The following is a 16,505-nucleotide window of genomic DNA, read 5'->3' as shown; positions in this document are numbered from 1 at the left end:
TAAAAGGCAAGTCCCAAAGAATTGCTGCAGTGAGCAGCCCACCTCTGGGACCATCTTTAAACAACAACAACACCACCGTAAAATTGCATTTACTAAAAAGTGTTATATATAGATGGCATATTCGCTGTATTAGTCCTTGAGAATCTGTAGCACTATTTCCTGAATCCTGGAGCCTGAGCAATCCTTATGTCCATAACATAAATGCAACCATTTTGATTTCAGACATGACTCACCATCTCATCTCCTCCATGCTTGTTCAGAGATTCTACCTGGTTCATGTAGGAGGATGTCCCAAATTCGCTGTCCTCTTTCGAATGTCTTAAAGAGTCGTCTCCCTGAAGTGGAAATTTGGAGGAGTGGAAAGCCAAAGGAGGGATTGTGTTGACCAGGATGACCTGGAGCGGCCTGCTTGGCTCACGATATCGGCAGCACATGTAGCGGGTGAATGCTGCGCGGTACGTCTTATTGAAGAGTGTGTAGATGAGTGGGTTGACTGCAGAAGACAGGTACCCCACCCATACAAATACGTTAAGCAGGCTGGTCATGAGCGACGGGTTGCATGCTGAAGAGGCACACGTCACCGCCATGACGTTTGTAATGAAGAACGGACACCACATGACTACAAACAGGAAAAAGACCACACCAAGGACTTTGGAGGCCTTCTGCTCATTGCTGATGGACTGTGCAGTGCGGCGGATGAACGGCCTGGCAGACGGGACAATAGTGTCAGGGCAAAGCGAGGTCCGAGAGAATAAGCGCTCAGAGGAAAGAGAGCCTCGAGGGAGAAGATCCAGCATGGACAGCCACTTGGGACGTGCTATGAGCTGGTCCAGACATAGTGTGGCCTGGCTTTGCAGAGCACTGATCGTCAGGAAATACGTCACCACCATGACGAGGAGTGGAATGAAAAATGCTACGAAAGAGCCGATCAGGACAAAACTGTCATCTGTCAGCTGACAGCTGCCATCTTTGAAGACTTTGGAGCGATCGTGGAGGCCAAGAACTGGGACAGGCATGGAGATTCCTAAGAAAAACAGAGATTAATACAATAAGTATTGTTTCACGTACAAGCTTGTCATGAAGTTATCATAGTAACACACTATTTAAATAGAGTTCTCTAATTTTTATTTTTATTTTTTGGATAGGTAAAGGTTCCTAGCTTCCTAAAGGTGTTCCACTTGGAACTTTTCTGTACATAAATCATTATTCCTACACACCACAAGCTTTCTTGCTTGCTGAAAAGACAAAATCATGACTATTAACATTACCAAATGTTTACTGTTTGCATTTTTAAAAATCCACCAAAAGTTAACATGCAGATCATTTATATTATTAATATAATATATACAAAACAAATACCCCTCAACCTGAGTACAAAAGTATCCAAAGCACCTCAATTCAATCAAAGCACCACAAACCTGGCAACCCTGCTGACTCCTTAAAATATTATCACTAACATCTACAGTCCATTGAATAAAGATTCTGTGTCTGATCTGACGTTGATGCAAATGAGAGCGAAAACTGTTGAAAATCAATCTCGCAATTCTTCAGGAAAATCTGATTTCCACTAATTTGCTGGAAATGACTCAAACATGCCAGAAAGCATGACAGGACGTTTGTATTAATTAATTTGCCTGATGCTTTTATCCAAAGCAACTCGTTAAGAAGGCCCGCTATGAGTGGGAGTAGCCCCAAAGCCATCGTCATAACATCGGTGATGGAGGCCTAGAAGATCATGGACACTGGGCCTGGAGGTTAGCTTTAGTTATTCAAAGCGCCTGGAGCTTCTTTAATGAATCCATTTATGAGATACATGATTGTTGTCCTACAGATCAGTTGAATTTCTGAATTGAAGTATGGCAAGGCATCTGTATTTGTGTTACAAGATCTTATCTTCTTCTTTATTCATATACTACAGGATATAAGCTCTTACCCACAGAGATGGTCCACACAGCTGTGATCTTAACCCGGGCTCGGGCTCGGGAGTTGGTGCGGCTGTGCTGGATGGGATTGCGGATGGCGACGTAACGGTCCAGAGAGATGGCACACAGGTGCATGATGGAGGCTGTGGAGAACAGCACGTCCAGGTAGATCCAGATAGGACATAGAGCAGATGGGAAGGGCCAGGTATAATCTGCAAACAAGAAACACTGCAAGACAACAGGCCTATAGAGCAAAGGAAGAGGTAATGAGGACAGATTTGCTAATAGGTTTAGTATTATAAATCGACTCAAAACTTTTTGTCCAGCAGAGGGTGGTGTAATTCTGAGTCAAGTCATCATATACAGCTGTAGCAAGAGGTGCTTTCCATCAGCTAATTTAGGAGTGCCTAATATCTAAGTACACATCTAACAGAACATTACTATTAATTCCAAAGATCACTTTCAAATCAGCTGGTGGAAGATGTTTCTCTTAGGAAAAAAATGGTTCAGAGTCTACTGGGAACACTGGGTGCAAGGTGGGAGTACACTGTGGATGGGATGTCAGTCCATCGCAGGACACCATGCCCACACAATCACACACTCATTCACACCTAGCATAGCCAATCCACCTACTGGCAGGTTTTTGGAATGTAGGAGGAATCCGGAGAACCTGGAGGACACACAAGTGGACATGGAGGGAGCATACAAATTTCCATAGAAAATTATCCAAGTTAAGGATTGCACCTGGAGCTGTGAGGTGGCAAAGCTCTACTTCAAATATTTTGATTAAATAGAATATTTTGAGTGGATTCAACAGAAAATCTGTCTTTAGAAATAAATATAAACTAGAAATTCAATTGGGCATGGTGGCTTAGTTGTTAGCATGTTTGCCTCACACCTCCAGCATTGGGGATTGATTCCGGCCGTGGCCCTGTGTGGCAGAGTTTGCTCGAGTTTCCTCCCCCAGTCCAAAAGTGTCTGTAGTGTGTGATCGTGCCCTGTCTGGGGTGTCCCCTGCTTTGTGCCCCATGACTCCTGGGATATGCTCCAGGTTCCCCGTGACCCAGTAAGGATAAGCAGTACAGAAAATGGATGGATGGATAGAAATACAATTAAACTAGGAGGATCGTAGTCATGAAGTTTGTGAAATGGGAAATTTATAGTGATGGGAATTCTATCTCTTTTCAGTGAATCAGACAGTTTAACTCAATAAGAGTTGACTCAATAATAGTTGACTCAATAAGAGTTGACTCCAAAAGGTTCATCTTCATTTTTCTCTAAAGTGGACAAAAGTTTGAGCAGTGATTGTTTTTCTTTGGCTGAAATTGTTTCATGAAATATTATTCTACCTTCATTAAATTGCATTTTATTTAAAAAAAAAAAAAAAACAAACAAAAAAACTATTTAAATATTTAAAAATCAGCAAGGCACTTCAACCGTGTAAGCACTCTTGCATTGTTCCTGCTGTCTGTGCTTCATTAAGGAGATTTATTTCTATTTATTCTGATAGCTGATTGCATCTTTAACAAGCAGCCCTCATAAACACAGCTGAGAGGCAAACACATGGCTCAGCATTCACACTAACAAAAAACTCAGATGCTGAAAAGAGGTTTCCATGGAAGTAATTTGATTAAATTAAGTGGTAAGAGCATCGGCATTGCTGACATCTACACAACAAAGAAAAAGTAAAAAGTGCTCACCTAAAAGAGTCAATTCAAAGAACCAGCTCACTGATGAATGACACATCACTAGAAATTCTCTATTAGAATTAAACTAACATGTTTATCTGCCTTACATGTGAAAAAAACAACCTTCTTATGTAATTGCCATGAGGGCTTCCAAAACACTTCAAAAACACTTTTTAAAACATAAGAAAATGAGTCTGATTAACAGTTTCATTTCAGAAAAGCGTGAGATGTATCAGGTTATTAGCAGTTCATGTAACATAGAGAGCAAATCATGGTCTATAAATTACCAAAACACATTCTGGAAGCAGGCGCTTATAACCTAAAATGATGCTTGCTTTTCATTTTGTGACAGCACATCATATCGAACAGATTTGTGCTCTTTGGAGCTAATTGTCATCCCCTGAGCTAACTCTAGATGCGAATCCGTCTGAGACGAGGTTCATTCTGCTTACAGTTGAAAAGCTTAATGACTATTAGTGAACAATTGTGCTGAACAGAAAGGAAAAAGGAAATCATTTGGGAAAGATGAAAGAACTCTGGAGATTATGTGCTGAGGGATTTTGGGTGTGAATGCGCTAGAGCGAGGGGCAAATTTAGAGCTTAGCCTTGGAGCTCATTACAGCTCTTCAGTCACACTCTGGAGAGATATTACATTGTGTAAGGATTCCCAAAATGCATCCAACTCTCATCAGAAGATGACGGAATTAGTCTGACAACAACAAGGCTGCAACGGAATGCCATTCCTACGGTTAAAAAAAAACATATATTCTATAAAACTACAGAAAACAATATTGAAAAGAGACTAAATGTCAAAGACATCCAAAAGTTAAGACCAGCGATAAGCACTGAAAGATGTTTAGTGTTAATTAAACACTCATTTATAACCTTGGGATCATCTATAAGTGCTGTTGAATTCTTGATTCTGATTGGTCAGAAGGCATTGATTAATTTTCTATAACAGCAGCTTTGACAATAGTTAAAATCACAGGTCTATATTAAAGCCATTTTCCAATACATTATCATTTCTATAGTAAAAACTTACAAAGGGACTTGTATCTTGTATTTCGGATGCTCCACATAAACAGATTTTAAAATGTCTAATCATGAAATATTTTGGTGAGAAGTCTCCAATGTGACCTGTGTTTTTTTTCTCTTATTACCTTCAAGAGAGTGAAAAAAGAGGCTGGTGAGAGAAATATATGGTTTATAGCTACTATAATGTAAGTGATAACAGAAACAAACTTGCTTAAGCAATGTTCCACAGCATTAAATCAAACTATAAGTGGATAAAAAGCATGACAGTCAGTTAAAAATGAAAAATTGTAATCATTGGCAAATTTCTGTGTTATAAGAGAAATAAAACACTTAGTAACATGGTGTTATAAGAAAATAATCAATTTCAGGGTGGTAAAAGTAACTCTGCTTCATCACACCACCCTGTTGTTGAATATGTTTCATATAACATAATATCCTGTTGTCTTTATTCCTTATGCATACTCCATCAATCCATCCATCCTCTATACCACTTATCCTTTTCAGGGTCACAGGGAACCTGGAGCCAATCCCAGGGAGCATCGGGCACAAGGCGGGGTACACCCTGGACAGGGTGCCAATCCTTATGCATACTATTTCATATTAATTCAGGCAATAATAGACTATCTAGACAGCTGGTTCATGAAGCTGCACATATTCCTGAGGTAAAAGTTAAATAAGGTCCTGAGGTAAAAGTTAAACAAGTTCCTGAGGTAAAAGTTAAACAATTTCCTGAGGTAAAAGTTAAACATGGTCCTGAGGTAAAAGTTTAACAAGTTCCTGAGGTAAAAGTTAAACATGGTCCTGAGGTAAAAGTTAAACAAGTTCCTGAGGTAAAAGTTAAACAAGTTCCTGAGGTAATAGTTAAACATGGTCCTGAGGTAAAAGTTAAACATGTTCTTGAGGGGAAAATTTACACATGTTCCTGAGATACAAGTTAAACATGCTCCAGTGGTAAAAGTTATATATTTTCCCGAGGTACAAATGACATGTTTCTGAGGTAGAAGTTAAACATGTTCCTGAGATACAAGATAAACATGCTCCAGTGGTAAAAGTTACATATTTTCCTGAGATAAAAATAACATGTTCTTGAAGTAACCATTACACATGTTCCTGATGTGTATAATGTGTACAACTTTTATCTCAGGTCATTTTACTGAAGAAAATGTTACACATTTCCTGAAGTTCCTGAAGAAAATGATAAACATGTTCCTGAGATACAAGTTAAACATGTTCCAGTGGTAAAAGTTATATATGTTCCTGAGGTTAAAATAATGTGTTCTTGAAGTAACAGTTATACATGTACCTGAGATAAACATTGTACACATTTTTCTGAGGAAAATATTAAACATATTCCTGAAGTGAAAATAAAAAATATTTAAAAAGATCCATTTTAAACTTAAAGATTTGTTTTAAGCCTTTGCTTTCTCCATGGGAATGATTTTATGGTATTTCCAGAGCAATTTAATGAGATTTAAACAACAAATTTAAAAAATAATTCGTTTTTTTTTTTTTTTCCCCCAGGCTGTGTAAATGTAGATGTGCTCCCAAGCATTTCCACCATTTTCCCTGATTTTTAAAAGCTCTTTGGACATAGAGTAACATAATTGCTAATCACCTGTATGACCTCTAAGAGCACCTGCTAAGCTAACAAAAAGTTATTATTTAATTCCGTCCACATCAAAAGACTTAGCAGTATCTTTTCATTTCTCATAAAATGCCAGCCAGAAACAGAATCCAATTTACAAACATGTCAGCAGTGTTTGATTCTTTGTTTATGATAGGATGTTCCCCCATCTGCCATCTTCTCAGCTCTGAAATACAGCCCAAATTTGTGCTACTGGAACTGCTGGTGGTGAATGGTATACATGTCAGATTTGTGCTTTTCTCTGTTATTTGATTGACACTGTGTTTTTAGACTTGCTAACATTTTCCTGGGCACTATTTTGGCACCCAATATTTAAAGAAGAAATACATGACCTTCAACACAGTGTGTGAATTAGAGCTCAGGACAGGCATAAAATTGAAGCCTGAGTAAGGAAGTGTGATAATAAATCTGTCTCTCACCGACTCTGACTTGCAGCTGCTACAGGATGGAATGGTGGCTGGAGAGAAGAAAAGCCAGGTCATAGCTATCAATGCTCAAAATATCATTATCAGTGCTGATGCTGTACACCGGGGCTATTCGAATTCTTTAACAAGTGAGCCATGTGGGGAAATCATGTGGGAAATACAGGCCGAGCCACAGTAAATGTAGCACAGATAAGGGTTCTGTCAGAAAAAAAGGTACTGTACAGATATATTCTTGCTAGTTTTATAAGTAATCCTGTGGGAAAATAATTTTTGGTCACAATGGAGTTTCCAATTTTTCAACAAAAAAAACCCCAGTGATATCAAGCGCTTCCAGTAAATAAGGTTTACCTCCCAATTAATCGGACTGCAAATTGGGTTGCAAAGAAGAAAAACAGCATGTTTTTCAATTAAAATATTTGAATGGCAACTTTTCATTGTTGCAATAGACTAAAAATAGCAACTTGCACTATCATTTACATTATAGCAGCTTATATACACCTCTCACCATTCTGTCTTTAACATCATCTATAACATCTCATTATACTGAGAAATAAACATCACACTGTAACAAGAAAAACAACTTGTTATTATGAGAAAAACAGAGTCTTATGAAGAGAAAATCATCATGTTATTACAAGAAAACTACAAATGGCAAAGATTAGACAGAAAATGACAGAAATTAAGGAATAACCTGATATTTTCTCATTATAGCATGATGTTTTTGTAGTTATAACGGGATGTTCCCTTTCAAAGGGAACTCAACGCTGCGTGAGCTTCACACTGTGGGAAGTGCCCTCATGCGTGACCGGTATCTGAAGTGTGTGAAATCACGCCTATTTGTAGGCCTGCCGTGGTCAGGTGATGTGGCAATTTCACGTGTCCCGTGACTATAAAACGGCACCTATGGACCATGTCATCAGCCTTATTATCTTCAGCGAAAGACTGCATGTCAGTTGTTTGTGTGACTGCTCGCAAAAAAAGACTATTCATTTCCTCTTAATTTTTTTCAAAAAATAATTCTTTTTACTTTTCTGTCCTTTAAAAAAAAAGTATGAGTCAGAGAGAGTTCAGGAAGTGTGTCATTTTCTGGTTATAACATGATGTTTTTCTCGTTATAACATGATTTTTTTTCTTGTTACAACATAATGTTTCGGACATTATAATTTGATGTTTTTGACGTTATAATGTGATATTTTTCTCATTTAATGTGATGCTTTTGTTGTTATAACGTGATTCTTGTCTTGTTTTAAAGTGATGTTTTTCTCATTATGACGTTATGTTTTTGTCATTATAACATGATGTTTTTGTCGTTATAACATTTTTTCTGGTTGTAGCGTTTTTTTCTGGTTATAACATGATGTTTTTATAGTTATAACTTGATGTTTTTATTGTTATAACTTTTTTCTGGTTATAACGTGATGTTTTTCTGGTTATAACGTGATGTTTTTCTGGTTATAACGTGATGTTTTTATCGCTATAACTTGATGTTTTTATTGTTATAACGATGTTTTTCTTGTTATAACTTTTTTTCTGGTTATAACGTGATGTTTTTATTGTTATAACTTGATGTTTTTCTCATTATAACATGACATTTTTTTCTTTATGACGTTTTTTTCTTTATAACGTTTTTTTCTGGTTATAACGTGATGTTTTTATTGTTATAACGTGATGTTTTTATCGTTATAACGTGATGTTTTTCTGGTTATAACGTGATGTTTTTATCGTTATAACGATGTTTTTATTGTTATAATTTTTTTCTGGTTATAATGTGATGTTTTTCTGGTTATAACGTGATGTTTTTATCGCTATAACTTGATGTTTTTATTGTTATAACGATGTTTTTCTTGTTATAACTTTTTTTCTGGTTATAACGTGATGTTTTTATTGTTATAACTTGATGTTTTTCTCATTATAACATGACATTTTTTTTTTATAACGTTTTTTCTGGTTATAACGTGATGTTTTTATCGTTATAACGTGATGTTTTATCGTTATAACGATGTTTTTATTGTTATAACTTTTTTTCTGGTTATAGCGTGATGTTTTTCTGGTTATAACATCATGTTTTTCTGGTTATAACATGATGTTTTTCTGGTTATAACGTGATGTTTTTATCGTTATAACATTGTTTTTCTCGTTATAACTTTTTTTCTGGTTATAACTTGATGTTTTTATCGTTATAACAATGTTTTTCTCGTTATAACATTTTTTTCTCGTTATAACGTGATTTTTTTCTGGTTATAACGTGATGTTTTTATCGTTATAACTTGATGTTTTTATTGTTATGATGTTTTTCTCGTTATAACTTTTTTTCTGGTTATATTGTGATGTTTTTCTGGTTATAACGTGATGTTTTTATCGTTATAACTTGATGTTTTTATTGTTATAACTTGATGTTTTTCTCATTATAACATGACGTTTTTTTCTTTATAACGTTTTTTTCTGGTTATAACGTGATGTTTTTATTGTTATAACGTGATGTTTTTCTGGTTATAACGTGATGTTTTTATCGTTATAACGATGTTTTTATTGTTATAATTTTTTTCTGGTTATAATGTGATGTTTTTCTCGTTATAACATGATGTTTTTCGGGTTATAACGTGATGTTTTTATCATTATAACTTGATGTTTTTATCGTTATAACAATGTTTTTCTTGTTATAACTTTTTTTCTGGTTATAACGTGATATTTTTATCGTTATAACTTGATGTTTTTATTGTTATAACTTTTTTCCTGGTTATAACGTGATTTTTTTCTGGTTATAATGTGATGTTTTTCTGGTTATAACATGATGTTTTTATCGTTATAACGTGATGTTTTTATCGTTATAACTTGATGTTTTTATCGTTATAACTTGATGTTTTTATTGTTATAATGATGTTTTTCTCGTTATAACTTTTTTCTGGTTATAACGTGATGTTTTTATCGTTATAACTTGATGTTTTTCTGGTTATAACGTGATGTTTTTATTGTTATAATGATGTTTTTCTGGTTATAACGTGATGTTTTTCTGGTTATAACGTGATGTTTTTCTGGTTATAACGTGATGTTTTTATCGTTATAACTTGATGTTTTTATTGTTATAACTTTTTTTCTGGTTATAACGTGATTTTTTTCTGGTTATAGCTTGATGTTTTTATTGTTATAACTTGATATTTTTATCGTTATAACTTTTTTCTGGTTATACCATGATGTTTTTATCATTATAACTTGATCTTTTTATTGTTATAATGATGTTTTTCTCGTTATAACTTTTTTCTGGTTATAACGTGATGTTTTTATCGTTATAACTTGATGTTTTTCTGGTTATAACGTGATGTTTTTCTGGTTATAACTTGATGTTTTTATTCTTATAATGATGTTTTTTTCATTATAACTTTTTTTATGGTTATAACGTGATGTTTTTCTGGTTACAACATGATGTTTTTCTGGTTATAACGTGATGTTTTTATCGTTATAACGTGATGTTTTTATCGTTATAACGTGATGTTTTCTGGTTATAATGTGATGTTTTTCTCGTTATAAAGTGATGTTTTTCTTGTTATAATGTGATGTTTTTCTTGTTATAATGTGATGTTTTTCTCGTTATAATGTGATGTTTTTCTCGTTATAATGTGATGTTTTCTAGTTATAACAATGTTTTTCTTGTTATAATGGGATGTTTTCTGGTTATAACGTGATGTTTGTCTTGTTATAACGAGATGTTTTTCTCATTATGATAATAGTTTTCTTATTTTAACATTCTTCTCATTATAACAAGATGCAACGTTTCTGTAGTACGGAACAAAAACTTGACATGGGTTCTTGTTGCTTGGACAGCAGGCTTCAAATATGAATTCAATTACACGGACGCTGCTATCTAATAGCATTACATCATTGTTATTGTGATAACTAACTTCTGGTTCACAAGCATGCCATATGGATATCGTTCTGGAAGAGATAAGGGCATAGAGAACAGGAAGGATAACAATAATAAACATTGGACTACGCAATTTTATTCTGCTTTGTTGCGCTTTTTGTATGTTGTGATACAGGTTTTCATGTTTAACTTATCTTGCCTTAATTTACAATTCACGTGAATTTCTACTAGCAGCGAATGCATTATTTATTATGCCATTAAGGCAAATCTGATAGTAAGGCTTACAATACCGGATCATAATTCTGAGTAATATTATTTTTGTATACATGAGCCAAATTATTCAGCTCATCAAAGCAGGAGGGTCAATATTTTTTTGATCACAGATTATCAGCAGAGCTGCATCTGTGCATTTTAATTACTCCAATATCAAAGCAAAGCTAATTCCACACACATGCTCATCACATCCTAATTCATTTTGCTTAAATGTTAAATGTCATATCTGTACAGAATGCAGAAAAGAGCTAAGACAATTTAGGCACAGCTGGATTGTGTTTCCAATCAACCCAATGCTGCCAGTTCACTTGCACACAAATACAAATACGGTCAAGTGTTCTTGGGCGGTCTGTGGTAAAACATGCTTCTTTTTCTTCCTAAACTGTTGATTTCTCTTTGAATAAACATGTATGTTCTGTTTCTTCTTTCTTTCTTTCTTTCTTTCTTTCCTTCTTTCTTTCTTTCTCTGACCTTTTGGCAAGACAGCTGCAGACAGTTAACATATTTCTAAATTTGGTTGTGAGGAAAACAAGAATATTAAGTAATGGATAAAACACTTGGGGGTGTGCTAAAACTGAAAAAAATTCATTTTTGAAGGGGTGAGGGGGTGCTGTGTTAGGGGCTGGGCTCTGTGTGTGTGTCTGTGTAATATATATATATATATATATATATATATATATATATATATATATATATATATATATATATATATATAGTAGATTCATTACACATAAAGTGAAACATTTCAAGCCTTTTTTCTTTTAATCTTGATGATTACAGCTTATAGCTCATGGAAATAAAAAATCCAGTATCTCAACATATTAGATATGCCCCATGTATAACATATTATAAATAAAGAATTTATAATACAGAAATGTCGACCCTCTGAAAAGTATGTTCATTTATGGACTCAATACTTGGTCAGAGCTCCTTTTGCACAAATTACTGCATCAATGTGGATCAGCCTGTGGCACTGCTGAGGTGTTTGTTCTGGAAGCCTAGGTTGCTTTGATAGCGACCTTCAGCTCGTCTGTATTGTTGGGTCTGGTGTCTCTCATAGATTCTCTATGGGGTTCAGGTCAGGCGAGTTGGCTGGCCAATCAAGCACAGTAATACCATGCTCAGCAAACCAGTTACTGGTAGTTTTGGCACTGTGAGCAGGTGCCAAGTCCTGCTGGAAAAGGAAATCAGCATCTCCATAAAGCTTGTCAGCAGATGGAAGCATGAAGTGCTCTAATATCTCCTGGTAGACACTGCATTGACTCTCGACTTGAGAAAACACAGTGGACCAACACCAGCAGATGACACAGCACCCCAAATCATCACTGACTGTGGAAACTTCACACTGGACTTCAAGCAACTTGGATTCTGTTCCTCTCCACTCTTCCTCCAGACTCTGGGACCTTGATTTCCAAATGAAATGCAAAATTTACTTTCATCTTCCCCATGATTATGGTTGTGTACTGAACCAGACTGAGAGATTAAAGGCTCAGGAAACCTTTGCAGGTGTTTTGATTTAATTAGCTGATTGGAGCTCTTCTCACATCGACACTTCTATATTATAAATTCTTTATTCTAATATTTTGAGATAATGGATTTTTGATTTCCGTGAGCTGTAAGCCGTAATAATCAAGATTAAAACAAAAAAAAGGCTTGAAATATTTCACTTTATGTGTAATGAATCTAGAATATATGACAGTTCCACTTTTTGAATTAAATTACAGAAAAAAAAATCTTTTCCATGATATTCTAATTTTTTTAAATGCACCTGTATATAAATACATCTCTATGACAGCCATGACACATTCATGACATAATTCTTAAGTAAAATATGTTTAATTTGACTATTTACTATTTACAACATGTTATAAAGCACTGGTGTCTTATTCAAGCTGTATTCTTGCTTCATGCCTCTGCTTTGGATCCACTATAACCCTGACCAGTATAAAGTGCTTAGTGAAGATAAATGAATGAATGAATGAATGAATGAATGAATGAATGAATATATATAATAAATACTTATGACAAGGCATAGTGCCATAATACCATTGTTATTATAATGTTATGTAATTTCTCTGACCCTGAATTAGAGTATCTATGTGTTTATCTGTGAGTTTAAGAGAGACGATGTTTGGAAGGAATTAAACTTACTTGGCAAGCTTCATCACATCACCATTATGTGACTGACATAAGCTGTAATAACATTTTAATATAAGTCATAACACGTACATGTCAAACAAAATCTGTCACATGACTCAGGTATTATGTCAGCTTGGCATCGAAATTGACAAAAGCACTCTTTATGTCAGAGGACACGTCTTTGAATATGTCATAATATCTGTTAATATGAGTGGATGTGTGTTTAAGGTTTATGAAAGCATCATGTAGCCCTATGCACAACATCCATAAGAAAGGTGTAACTGCACATTTTTGTTATTAAAAGCCTATAAATAAAAAGTTACCCAAATTTACCTTATCTTAATTTTTCCTTTTTTTTCCCTTTGTGTTCTCCCGCTCTATCTCATATATAATATTCACATTATAGTCAAATAAATGTATATGCCTTCAAGTGACTCACTGTAAAGTATGGTCACCATGGCAATGGGCATGACCAGCAGGCCTAGCAGCATGTCCGTTATAGCCAGCGACATCAGGAAGTAGTTTGTGGCATTCTGCAGCTTCCTTTCCAGACTCACAGCCATGATGACCAGGATGTTGCCCGTCACCGTGACGACAATGGCCAGCAGGATCAACAGAGCCAGCCAGTTCTTCTGCACGGTCCCGAGGGCACGTGACTCCATCGGCACGTTTATGCCCTCACCAACCTCGCTGGAGTTTGCAGAATCATTGGGCGAGACGTTACCCAGAAGCCCCGGGAGCCAGAGGTCTGCTCCTGGTCTGAACCCATTTGTGCTCCTGTTTGCTCTTTGTTCCTCGTCCGACATGGTTGTGACGTGGTGAGAGGACAGTCAGTGTAAACAGCAGATCAAATCCAGATACGTAGAGAGGGTCATTGAGGAGCAGTAAATGTCTGACACCAGATTTTCTTCAAAGACACACACACAGAATGTATGTAGAGTGAGGCAGGTTCTGACAGAAGCCAGCTGTGATGATGTATAAATGACTGAAAAAAAAATTGGAGAAACCCAAATGTGATTAACGTGTGCTTGCTTTACCCCCTAAACTCCTTCCTTATTATGTGGTTATCCATCTTCAAGCATATTATTCAGTGACTGAATTGACACTAATAGGAAATGTATGAGTTATGAGGGTGAAGTCTAGATTTGTTGATGGTTCCTGTGAGTTTAAGGTGTTAATTAATACATTAAGCACACACACACACACACACACACACACACATATCAATATATGTACATGCAGGTGTGGCTGATATTATTGTGCTAGCAGGGTTAATCACTCCTATATTTCAAAACATTTTTTGCAGATTATTTGCAGTTAAAAAATGTGGATTTGACTCCCGAGTGGTGCAGCAAAGATCACAAGTTCGAATCCCGACATTTCTACAGCCATCTGTGGCTGGAAGCCAAGGGAGTAAAACTGTTCATGCTTTCTGGGTGGGTGGGTGTAACGGCATATTCTTTCTCCCTTCTCAATCATAGCAACACTAACCAATCATGGGCATCTGTGAGCTCATGTATGTATAAGAGGGCAGACAGTGCTTTTGTCCAAATGTGTTATGCAGCAGCTCAAAAAGATGCCACTGGCTGGCTTCTAGGTTTGGCAAGTGGGAATTGGCAGGTGACCAAATTGGGGAGAAAAGTGGATTATTTTGAATTATAAGTGGATTATTTTTGAAAGAATTTCTCATAAAAATGATATAAAGAAGCAAGACATGAGAAGCGAGGCTGATTTCCTTCTTGCCCAAACTGTAGATTTATGCAGCCAATCAGTGACTGTGGTAACAGGTGATTACACAGACTGACACGGCCCCTAGATTTCATCTCCAGCCACTGTATATGGGCTGATATGTTCTTCACTGAACACATCTGTAACGCATCATCAGCAGTGATATAAAATACAGACGCAATTGTAATGAACATGAACGAGGTGGATTATTCCACCTCAAAATCATCATCTATCATCCTTTTTTTCCCCCAAGATGTGTTTGGAGGAGAAACTAAAGTAGATAAAGTAGTGAAGCATGTATTGTCTAATCAAAATACAAATTCACAAAAATATAGGCAATTGAACTAGTTATAAAAGGGTTACAACTTTTCTGTTTAGGGTGTTTCATATTCGGAGGAATCATGACATGAGCATTACAGGTTTCAAACTCTTAAAAAATATATCAATTCAGAATGCAGCTGCGTATCTAGCTTTAAGTGTAAAGTGTGTGTGTGTGTGTGTGTGTGTGTGTGTGTGTGTGTGTGTAAAATAGAATTCTTATTATGCCATCAATGAGACCTCATGTATAATGTAATCCATTACACAACCCTTATAGTTTCATTCCCCAGGTATTGATACATATTATGTTTTAGCCGCTCATCTAATATCATTGTGTATATATACAGTTACATATGTGTTTGCTAATTATTACCCATTTAAGACTTCCTTGAAAGTTTAGAACCTCACACATCTAATAAATATCAAGCAACCTTTCAAGTTTACCTTCTATTGACTTCAGAAGCATTTCCTGAGCAACACAATCCTTTCTGCTCTTTTTCCATCCAGAAATACCCTCAGAGCTCCAGAGTGGTCAGCATCCAAGTGAGATAAACTCATTGCAGAATCCATTCCCCGTCTCTCTCACGCTCCACACCTCACTGCCTCTATTCCATCTCTCTGTCCCTTTTCACCCTCCCTCTCTCACACTCGCTTACTCACCACTCTCTCTCTCTCTCTCTCTCTCTCTCTCTCACGCTTATTCTTCACAATCCTCTCAGGCGCTACAATCCGTAACTGAAGGCAGCTCGTTTGAGGTCTCTCCAGAAAACCTTTTCTTACTTTGCTCCTTCAAGCGAGACAAAAACATCCAAACACGTGCACAAGAACACATTCACCCACATTTCTCTCCTCATCCTGTATTTATAGAATTACTGAAGCTAATTTTTCATTTCTTTAGCCTCCTCAGAGTTCTCTTCTTTTTCTCTGAAGCCTTGCCATCATATCCAGATGGGTGACTAGATCAGATAAGGAACATCGAATATACAACGATCAACCATAACATTAAACTGCCTAATATTGTGTAAGTTGAGACAGGGACTCCACAAGACCTCTGAAGGTGTGCTGTGGTTTCTGGCACCAAGACGTTAGCAGCAGATTCTTTAAGTTCTGTAAGTTGTGAGGTGGGGACTCCATGGATCAGACTTGTTTGTCCAGCACATCCCACAGATGCTCGATCGGATTGAGATCTGGGGAGTTTGGAGGCCAAGTCAATACCGTGAACTCTTTGTCATGTTCCTCCAACCATTCCTGAACAATTTTTGCAGTGTGGCAGGGCGCATTATCCTGCTGAAAGAGGCCACTGCCATTAGGGAATACCATTGCCATGAAGGGGTGTACTTGGTCTGCAACAATGTTTAGGTAGGTGGTACGTGTCAAAGTAACAACCACATGAATGCCAGGACCCAAGGTTTCCCTGCAGAACATTGCCCAGCGCATCACACTGCCTCTGCCAGTTTGCTTACTTCTCATAGT

General features: G+C 36.4%; 1 protein-coding gene across 1 annotated transcript; it reads right to left on the bottom strand.

Moving 5' to 3' along the window:
• Window positions 1-218: 218 nt before the first annotated feature.
• Window positions 219-14,210, bottom strand: htr2ab (5-hydroxytryptamine (serotonin) receptor 2A, genome duplicate b). Its single transcript, XM_053638080.1, has 3 exons — window positions 13,426-14,210; window positions 1,934-2,134; window positions 219-1,024 (listed from the first exon to the last, which is right to left on the bottom strand). Exons 1-3 carry the CDS (start codon window positions 13,790-13,792, stop codon window positions 219-221), a joined length of 1,374 nt encoding a protein of 457 aa, XP_053494055.1. The 5' UTR covers window positions 13,793-14,210.
• Window positions 14,211-16,505: the final 2,295 nt, after the last annotated feature.

This window comes from Ictalurus furcatus, chromosome 12 (genome assembly GCF_023375685.1).
Source record: "Ictalurus furcatus strain D&B chromosome 12, Billie_1.0, whole genome shotgun sequence".
Lineage (NCBI taxonomy): Eukaryota > Metazoa > Chordata > Actinopteri > Siluriformes > Ictaluridae > Ictalurus > Ictalurus furcatus.
Note: the sequence above shows the minus strand (reverse complement) of the source record. Positions and strands in the feature narration are given on the sequence as shown.